Below are 10896 nucleotides of genomic sequence, written 5' to 3' on the forward strand. Positions count from 1 at the left end.
AACAGCCAGCGGCCCAGTCGGCCGGTCGGGGCCTCTAACTGTTGCAGCCACTTGAGGGCCTGGTGGTCCGTGATGACGACGAATCGGTATCCCTCCAGGTATCCACGCATTCGACGAATGCCCCAAACTACGGCCAGGCACTCGAGCTCGGTGGCGCTGTAGTTTCGCTCGGCGCCATTGAGAGTGCGGCTAGCGTAGGCAATCACCCGTTCTCCCTCTGCAAGCTGTTGGGTCAGAACGGCCCCGAGGCCGTGCAAGCTGGCGTCAGTTTGCAGCAGGAACGGTTTCGAGAAGTCGGGACAGGCTAGTACAGGAGACGAAGTCAGCGCTGCCTTGAGCCGTCTGAACGTGAGGTCTTCTTCGGGCCCCCAAGACCACCGTACATTCTTCTTGGTGAGATGGGTCAGTGGTGCGGCGACCGTCGAGAAATCCGGTATGAATCGCCGATACCACGAGGCCATCCCCAGAAACTGGCGGACTTTGCGGACTGTGGTGGGGGCAGGCCATCCGGTTATAGCGGCCACCTTGATCGGATCGGTGCGGACTCCATCTCGATCGATGATATGACCGAGGTAGCGCAGGCTCTCCCGTCCGAAGTGGCACTTGGCGGAATTAAGGCGGAGCTTGGCCTGGCGTAGGCGTCGGAAAACTTCGGCCAGGTGTTGTAGATGTTCCTCGAAGGTCCGGCTTGCGATCACGATGTCGTCCAAGTACACCAAGACGTGTGGTTCCAATTCTGGACCTAGGACGGAGTCGAGTAGCCGTTGGAAGGTGGCCGGTGCGGAGTGCAGGCCAAATGGCATGACTCGGAACTGGAACAATCCCTTTTCCGGTACCGTGAACGCGGTCGCCGGTCGGCTCTCTGGCGTGAGTGGAATCTGCCAGTACCCGCTCTTTAGATCTAGCGTGGACAAATACCGGGCCCCACGGAGTTTGTCCAGCGTTGCGGCAATATGTGGCAGCAGGTAGGCGTCCTTTACTGATGCGGCGTTGAGCTTGCGGAAGTCGATGCAGAATCGGTGGGATCCGTCCCGCTTCCGTACGACCACAACCGGAGAGCTCCACGGGCTGTTGGACGGCTCAATTATGCCTTCGGCAAGCATGCTTTCGACCTCCCGATCGATAATAGCTTGCATGGCCGGGTTTCGGGGGCGATATCGCTGCTTGATGGGCGTCACGGGCTTGAGCCCAATATGGTGGGCCCCACGATCGGTCGGCCCCTTGATGGCCTCAAAGTTCGGTAACTCGCGTTCTAGAAAGGTTCTCAGACGCGTCTCTTCTGACGGCGAGGCGTGGGTGCTGGCGGCCACCAGGCTGGTCGTTGTCGTGGCTGATGTCTCGGTTCGCGGAGGAGGAGGCAGAGTGATGCCCAGTTTTGCCCACAGATCGACACCGATCAGCATCGGACTACCCAGGCGGGGTAGTACCGCAAAGCGGTGGGTGTATGTGTGTCCCTGCACGGAGATGGGCAGGACTATAGTTTCGGTGATAGGGACGCTGGTCCCGTCGGCGAGATCGACCCGATCGGTCGCGGCTTCTAGGCGGTACGGGCTGCCTTTGCACAGGCGTACCGTTGCCTGATCGACGAACGAGAGTTCGGAACCTGAATCCAGCAGCGCCCAGCGCGTATGTTGTAGAATCCGAACTCGGAGGTGCGGTCGGGGCTGGTACCTCATTCGGAGGCGGGCTGGGCGGCGGCCGCAACGTCCCCGGCCCGGCTGGCGTTTCCCGAAGGTGGGTGACAATCGCGAGTCAGGACGCCATCCTTCCTGCAACGGGAACAGAACTTCTTGGCCGGCCGTCGGCAGTCCTGACGTGTATGCCCACGCTGCTTGCACCGCCAGCAGCATTCATCCCGGCTGTAAGCGGCAGCCGCGGCGGTCTTGCAGCCGGGGGTTCCTGTCCGCTCGGCCCGACGGTGGTTTATGGCCTCCAACTGGGCGGCTCTGGTGCTCAGCTCGCCCACAGTGGTAGCGTCGGTCAGCTGAACGTACAGCTGGTACTCCGGGCCCATGTTTTCATGTAGTTGTTCTACTTGATCTCGCGCGGTGTAGCCCCCAGCCCGGCGCATCATGGTCAACAATGCCGTGGCGTAGGCCTGAAATGGCTCGTCCGGCCGTTGATAACGGCCTTGTATGTCCCGCCGGAGCCGGCGCTGGTAGCCCGGCGGCAAATAATGCCCGCGGAGTTGGTCGCAAAACTCCCTCCAGGTGGTCCAGGTATCGCGGTTATTTCGATACCACAAGAGGGCGTCGCCTTTTAGCATTTCGGGCAACCCCAGCAACAGCTGATCGTCTCGGCACCCGTACCCTTGCCGCAACTCGTCCACGCGCTCGAGGAAGGCCAGCGGGTCCTTCCCGTCGAAGTGGAGCCCCCACTTCCTTATCTGGTTCATGACCTTTGCTGGATCGGCCATGGGTGTTTCTATGACGGTGGACGGGCCGGGGTTCGTGCTAGCGGTGTCTAGCGGCATATTCCCGGATCCCGTGGCAACGCGGTTTTCAAACAGTGATGGGTTCTGTGCCACAAATCGCCGCAGCTGCTTTCGCAGTTCGTCGAGAGTTCCCTCGGTCGATAGCTCTTGCACGGCTAGCTCCTCGATGGCCTCTCGCTTGGAGATATAGTCGATCCACCGTGGCATGGAGTCTTATGCCGATCGTAGCTTCCTCTAGTCAGGTCTCTGTTCGGGCGCCATGTAACGGTTCGCCTTTCTCGACGCCGCGGATCTGCTCGCCGGAGTCAGGATTCGAGAGAAGGAGGGAAGCTTGATCGATCACTCCATGAGATATATTAAAGCTTCGTTTATTCAACCAATTGTGGTGAGGAATACAAAGCGCGCTTCTGCGCGGACGTTCTCACTTAAGGTCTATGGCGTTCACTTAAACTAACGTTAACTACACTTTATATAATACAACCGCGTACCGGGAGAACCCTGGTTTTAGGAGAGGGAGCACCCGTCTCCTTTAGGACGGCCTAGCGCGCCGCGAGCCAGGAGAACCCTGGCTTCAGGGCGGGAGCACCCGGCCCTGTCGGTGGGAAAATCGGAGAGACCGAACGCCGGGAGAAACCCTGGCAGCAGAGCGGGAGAACCCGGCCCTGTCGGCGGAAAATCGGAGAGACCGAACGCCGGGAGAAACCCTGGCAGCAGAGCGGGAGAACCCGGCCCTGTCGGCGGAAAGTCGGAGCAGGTATATCTCGGGAGCACCCAGAGATGTGGTCTGGTCGGATACCGGATCGGGACAGGTCTCGTTATGCTGGCCGAGCCGGCTTACATACCCGGCTCGGGCCTCCCACCCGCGAGTATCGGTCGCGCAGTGGGAGCGGTCCCCACGCTGGGGCGTCGCATGGGCGCGAGCGCTCGTGGGCGTCATAGGCGTCGAGCCTACGTCTGGTAGGTCGATAGGGACGATGAGTGGTAGGCGCATCGTCACAATGTTAACAAATTTTTACATTTTTTTTTCAAGTTTTGTTTTAAATGATGAATATTTACCCGTCATGACGGGCGCATTGTCGCATGACAAGGCAACAATATTTAAAAATGGAATTTGCAGTCTATACATTTCTCGTTTAAAAGCATCAAATAATTTTTCCGCACTGCTATTCCTTGCATCAATACCTATTAATTTGACTAATTGCGAGCGAATGTCTAATGTTGCAGGATCAACATACCGAACATGAAACGTCATCCATTTTTGATTAGAAATGTCAGACGTTTCATAAATAAAAATAGTAAATTTAGTATTTTGAATAATATCGACTACACGATTCGTTTCAACCGGACACAACACGTTCGAAATAATTTTTTGACATTTAGTCCGACTCATTTTCATGTTTTGCAATACGTCAGAATCTTTTCCTATTTGTTGGAAAAAAGTGAGAATGTCTGTCGCAGTTTGATGCGAAATGTTTTTCTCAGCGATGAAAGCAGCGTATCGAATTTCTGCAGCTTTCTTTCGCTTATTGAACGACAAAATTGATTCGTCCGGCATATTGACATCTTCGTCTGTATTTTTCGTTTCCATATTAACATTTTTGGTAATTGTTAAATGTGCTACTGATTGTGCATGACGAGAAATACATGACATTTTAGAAGTTAGATATATTTCACAAAACGAACAAAAACATAATGTTTTATCGTGTGATACTTCGCGTAACCATGGTTAAAAGTACTCTATTTCTAACCATTGTGGTTGAAATTTTAATGTCTTAGAAATATTTTTTTCTACAGTAAATAATTATTATTTAATAACAAAGATGTGTCTTCTTTAATATTACTTTTGTGATACGAAGAATTTGCATGTCTAGAAATGCTCGTGTTGCAAGAAATATTTTTATCACATATAATGCAATGAAAAAAACTGTCATCTAATGGTACTTTTTCTATCCAATATTTATATCTATCATCGCGAAGCCAAGCTTCTGAAAAGCTTCGCTTGCATTTCTTTTGTAATAAATTACACATTTTTATAGTGAATATAAAGCAAAACTATAGAAAAAAAAAACAAAGATTCAAAGAAGAAAAAAATAAGGAAAGAGAAGAAAAATTACGTAAATATACAGAAATGTTTGAAAAACTTACAGTCAAGACTGCCTAAGCTTTTTCAACAGAAAGAAATGAGCGGCATATAAAATATTACTATTAAAATTTGCCGTGCTCTTACAGGGTGAGGCAAAAGTATGGAAACCCCCGAATAAGTTTTGAGGAAGGCATTTTACGAAAAAATGTTAAATACAAAAGTTTTAGGAAATTTCTCTGGCTTTTCAATGGTGACCTTGGATTTGACCTTGACCGTGACCTTGAAGGTCATTTGAAGATCAGAGTAATTTTTTTAAATGGAAACCCCTATTTTTTATTCCAAAATCTAATAGCTGGTGTCAAGAGCTTTTTAAAACACTATAATGAAGTTATTTTTCATTAAGTACTTTTCGAGTTATGAGGCTTGTAAATTACAGTATTTTGACATAAAATACAAAATATCTTGTAAAACATTCAATTTTTGGGAATCTTACCTTAATACTTTTATGCATAAAATAATGAGACGAATCAATTGGTATAAAGAAAACACATAGTTGCTTTCAAGAAAAAATATGTAGTTTGCAACATGCAACTGCATACTTTTTTTTAAAACCAATGTGTTTTCTTTATACCAATTGATTTGTCTCATTATTTTATGCATAAAAGTATTTAGGTAAAATTCCCAAAAATTGAATGTTTTACAAGATATTTTGTATTTTATGTCAAAATACTGTAATTTACAAGCCTCATAACTCGAAAAGTTGTAACACGCACAAAGTACACACTTCGTGCGTGTTACTAGGCACATTACGCACCGGGCCGCGCACCATGCCGCACCCGAGCCGCCGCACCGCACAACGCAGATCGAGCCGCCGATCCGGCTACCGAGTGGGGCACGGTGGTATAAAAGGCCGTCACTCCGGGCAATCGACACCATTCCCGGTCTGCTGTGAGCACGCAGCAGACGTTCCTCGCTGGACTCAGGGCGCACTCTGACCCGGCATTTCCTAGCTTGCTGTGAGCTCGCAGCAAGCACTCCGAATTGGAATCAGGGGGCACTCTGATTCATCACTTCCGAACACCGTCTGCTGTGTGAACGCAGCGGACACTCCGAGCCGGACTCAGGGCGCTCTCTGACCCGGCCCTACCACCTGGTCCCGATCTTCGCCCCGCACCGTTCCGACCCTCCCTTTACGCGTCGTCCGCGACAGCGAACTTTGAGCCTCGGGAATCCGCGCCCAAATCATTATTCTTCTTATCAGCGCCGCTCATTCTTGCTATTCACTTTTTCGTTATTTCCAGCGCTGCTCATTTGTTAGCTCGTAGCGACACCGCCTCTCTTTTCTTTTGTAACTACTAGCGCCGCTTAACTCGTTTCTGTTGTAATCACCAGCACCGCTTATTTTTTAGTTATTGCCAGCGCTGCTCATTTGTTAGCTCGTAGCAGCACCGCTTCTCTTTTCTTTTGTAACTACTAGCGCCGCTTAACTCGTTTCTGTTGTAATCACCAGCACCGCTTATTCTTTAGTTATTACCAGCGCTGCTCATTTGTTAGCTCGTAGCAACACCGCTTCTCTTTTCTTTTGTAACTACTAGCGCCGCTTAACTCGTTTCTGTTGTAATCACCAGCACCGCTTATTCTTTAATTATTACCAGCACCGCTGCTCTTTTCGCTGCAACCACCAGCGCCGCTTATTCCACGCTCTTGCGTTGCGCAGCTATGGCTTACTTCCTCCTTGTAAATATGTAAATAATTGAGAACAGAATATATTTAGTTACTTCGACAATTACTGACTGGTTGTTTGGAGTCTCACCCAACCGTATCTCCGAATCCTGGCACCGGCGAGCTTATCCGCGCTAGTCACTTGAGTCAGATAAACTCGCACCGTTACAAAGTACTTAATGAAAAATAACTTCATTATAGTGTTTTGAAAAGCTCTTGACACCAGCTATTAGATTTTGGAATAAAAAATAGGGGTTTCCATTTAAAAAAATTACTCTGACCTTCAAATGACCTTCAAGATCACGGTCAAGGTCAAATCCAAGGTCACCATTGAAAAGCCAGAGAAATTTCCTAAAACTTTTGTATTTAACATTTTTTCGTAAAATGCCTTCCTCAAAACTTATTCGGGGGTTTCCATACTTTTGCCTCACCCTGTATACCACGCAATGCAGACGCGGTTTACGCGCAGAAACAATTGAGAATCGCAAAAATGCTGCGCATTTAGTTTTCCTTAGTTCCTTAGTTTTCCACGAATTGTGAAAAAAGCGGCGTTTGAAAAACGTGAATGCGACTTTGATGCGCAGAACGCTATGCGCATCGAAGTCGCGTCCACGTTCTTTAAACGCCGCTATTTTCACAATTCGTGGAAAACTAAGCGCAGATTGTCATGGAGAACGCTTTGTCTGGTAAGTAATTAATATTATAAATTTTATTTTTTGCTAAAATTAACGTTTTACGTTTTTAAAGTAACGTTTTTAAAGTAACGTAAAGTTATTATTATAATTGTATACATAATATCTTTGAAAAAAAGAATATATATATATATATATAAGACAACTATTTGTACGGGGTAAATTTTCAACCAAAGTGTGTTTCTCTGTAAACAAAGTGGAGAATTTTATTCACTACTTAACGATTGTTATTTACACTATTTACAATCTTACCTGTAAACAAAGAAACGACAATTAAAGTTTACAATTACCGCTTCTCTATTCACACTACTTAATTTACTCTTAACTTTAATTATCCGTAAATTGCACGTGTGCTTTATTCCGTAATGACTATCTGTCTCTCTCCAACTGTGTGTCCGTGTCTATTTACAATCATCCTCGTGATCGTACATGTCGCTCCATCCAACGGTAATCAATCAGAAGACGCGCGGAGCATGAGAAGCGCGGCCAATTCGCATTAAAGAAAGTATACTTTCTTTACATCTTCCCCCCCCCCCAGGGTACGACTTGTTGGGGTGCTTTTATGTTGGATATGTTATTTATTCTTCTTCTTCTTCTTCTGTGTCTTCTTTTTCTGTTGGTATTAGTTTTGATATATGGAATATACTCGTTTCTGATTTCTTCTTATTAGTTCTGATTTGGTATAGGAAGTTTGATATTTTTTTTATTATTTCGAATGGTCCAATTCTCAGATGGTCTAGTTTTTTCCTGTTTAATTTGTTTCCGTTTTCTATATATACCATGTCTCTTGCATTGTACTCCTGATGTTTTCTATTTTTGTCATACAGTTTTTTATTATAATTATGTGATTGTATTGACCTTTCCAAAGCTAATTTTCTATCCCTGGTCCAATCATCTTTGTTTCTCTTTCTTTTTAGTTCTTCTGGTATGACACTTGTGTCTATGCCATTTAATAAGTACTCTGGTGCAAAACCAGTGACTGAGTGTTCTATCTTGTTATATTTATCTACACATTCTCTAGCAACCGTTGTCCAAGCTTTTTTTCCTTCTTTTTCATTTATTTTACATCTTATTTTATTAACTAGAATCTGATTTAGTCTCTCGTTAAGACCATTCGAGAACGGCGCATTAACTGCTGTAAATAGCAGTTTAACGTTCTTTTTTTTTAGAATTTCTTTAAATTTTGTTGAATTTATTCCCGGATATTGATCCGTTAGAATCATCCCAATTTTATCTGTTTCTAACACGTTTTTGACTAATTTGATGAAATCTGTGGCGTTTTGTGTCTTTGAGGTTAGAATAAATGCGTATCTCGTGTAATGGTCGACCAATAAGTGGAGGTATTTTTTTGTTGATCTTCGTCCTCCAAATCCTCCGATGGTGTCTATAGACATTATTTCATATGGTTCAGTCGCTGGTCCCAAGTGAGACATTAATCCAAATTTGCTTTGGCCTCTTGTTTTATTTTTTATACATATGTCGCAATTCTTACACATTTTTTTAATATTTTCTGTCAGATTCTTTGATGTATAGTAGGGACATATCCTGTTCATAGTTTGTCTAATGCCTGTATGGCACCATTCCCTGTGTATGTCTTTCATCAATTTGATGCTCAATTCTTCTGACAAGATTATTTTCTCTTTATTTTTTACTTTCTTATAAAATATTCCATTCTTTTTTATTAGTTTTGGTTTCATTTTTCGTATTATTTCGTTCTTTTCTTGGTCCGTTCTTATTTCGTCTATTTGTGTCATATTTACTATTGTTAGAGCCTCTTCAGTGTTTTCAGTCGGTTCTAGTACCGGATTTCGACTTAAGCAGTCCGCTTCAGCGTTATCTTTACCCGGTATATATTTTATTTTGAAATTATATTGTGACAGGTAATACGTTAATTCACCTAATTCTTCGTCCGTTCTCGCCTTTATGTTCAGGTTTTCAAGCGGTTTGTGATCTGAGTATACTTCAAACGTTCTTCCAATTAACCAATGTTGCCAGTATTTCACTGCTTCTTTGATTGCCAGGCACTCCAGATATATTGCTTTTTTTCTTTTTTGAGCCTCATTCAATTTCTTCGAGAAATATGCTACTGGTTTTTCTCGTCCATCTATTTGTACTTGCTTTAGTATTGCTCCAATTCCTTCTAGCGATGCATCTGTGTAAATTTTTATTGGCAAATCCTTATCGAATATTTCTAGAACTGGTTGATCACATAATAATTTCTTTATTTCTGTAAAAGATTTCTCACATTCTTCTGACCATATAAATTCTATATCTTTTTTTAATAATCTATGTAATGGATTTAGCGTTATTGAGCTATTTGGTATGTATTCATGGTAAAAATTGATCTTTCCCAAAAATTGTCTGATATTTTTTTGAGTTTTCGGAGTTGGAAAATTCTGGATTGAAATTAGATTATCTTTTATTGGTCTTACTGTGTTATCTTCTATGATGTGTCCTAAGTATTTTATTGAATTCGCAGCGAATGAACATTTTTTGAATTTCAGTCTAAATTCTTCTCTTATAATTGCTTCTAATACCTGCTCTATATGTCTGATGTGTTCTTCAAAATTTGTTGAGTAAATTAATATATCGTCGATATAATTTATTGTAAATTCTGTTAATTTATGTTTCCTTAATATGTTGCTCAGGATTCTTTGGAATATTGCCGGTGACGTTTTAAGACCAAATGGTAAACACGTCCATTGATAGTGTCCTTCTTGCGTTACGAAACCAGTCTTTTTTTTGTCTTCGATTCGGAGTGGGATTGACCAAAAGGCGGAGTTTATATCTAGTGTTGTGAAATATTTACAGTTTCTAGTTTTAATTATTAGATCGTCTATAAGTGGAAATGGTTGAGCTTGTGGTACTATATTCTTGTTTAGGTCTCTGAAATCAATGCACAGGCGATTTTTTTTTCCTTCATCTCTTTTATATGCAAGTGTCACTGGTGCCGCAAATGGACTGTAGGATTCTTCAATTAGATTCTTTTCTAATAGCTTTGCCACTTGTGTTTCTATTTCCTTTTTATCTTCTATTGAACACCTGTATGGTCTTTTACTGCAATATTTGTCTACTATTAATTCAATTCTTGCCTCATAATCCTTTACTGTGTCGATATCGTATTTGTCTTTCGCAAATACAGTTTTATATTTTTCTATTAGTTTTTCTATCTTAATTTTCTTTATATTATCTAGATGTTCTAGCTTTATCTGAAATTCATCTGGTTCTATGTGTTCATTAAAGTTTATTGAACACTGTTTAGTTTTATTATCTTTATTATCTATTTTAGTCTTCTGTTTTTTTGTATCTATCATTATTTTTTTTTTTTTTTTTGTAAATTTTCATCTTGAATTAATTTGAATTTTTTTATCATATCCAATCCTATGATGAAATCTTCAAAATCATCCCTCTCTGTAATGAATACATCAATGTATTCTTCTATGTCAAAGATTTTTATTTTTATAGTTACTAAACCTTTTGTATGTGTCACACCATTGACTGTTTTTAAAAATATTTTATTTACATCTTCTGTTTTTTTCTCTATTTTAATTAATTTTGGATTTATTAAGGAAACTTGGGAACCTGGATTATATGTTCCTTTTACCTCTAATTTATCTTCTAATAATATTTTTATTTTAATCAATGGTGTGATTATTCGTTTTTTTTTTCTGTGTTTAGATTTACTTCTATGACTGAGTTGCTGCCTATTACTCTACCTTCATTTCTTTCTTTCCTTTTAAACCAGCATGAGTCTTCAGGGTGATATCTAATGCCTTTATTTAGGCTTTCACAATTCTTGCATGGCTGTTTTCCTTCAAATTTCTTCTTGTTGTCGTATTTGTCTTCTTTCTTTTTCGTAAAACTATTTTTATTCCCTAAATTTTCACATTTTTTGATTTCATGCAATAATTCGGTCGAGTTCTTACAATTTTCTTTGTCTATCTTATTTCTAACAAACTCAGGTA

General features: G+C 42.6%; 1 protein-coding gene across 1 annotated transcript in view; it reads right to left on the reverse strand.

Annotated features, from left to right (window-relative positions):
• Positions 1–7696: 7696 nt before the first annotated feature.
• LOC137001461 (uncharacterized) overlaps positions 7697–10896 on the reverse strand; it is a 4243-nt gene continuing 1043 nt past the window's right edge. Inside the window, exon 2 of the mRNA XM_067360335.1 lies at positions 7697–10896. This exon is cut by the window's right edge and continues 834 nt beyond it. Coding sequence (XP_067216436.1) covers positions 10583–10896 — 314 coding nt within the window. The 3' untranslated portion in view covers positions 7697–10582.

Source organism: Linepithema humile, chromosome 8 (assembly GCF_040581485.1).
Source record: "Linepithema humile isolate Giens D197 chromosome 8, Lhum_UNIL_v1.0, whole genome shotgun sequence".
Lineage (NCBI taxonomy): Eukaryota > Metazoa > Arthropoda > Insecta > Hymenoptera > Formicidae > Linepithema > Linepithema humile.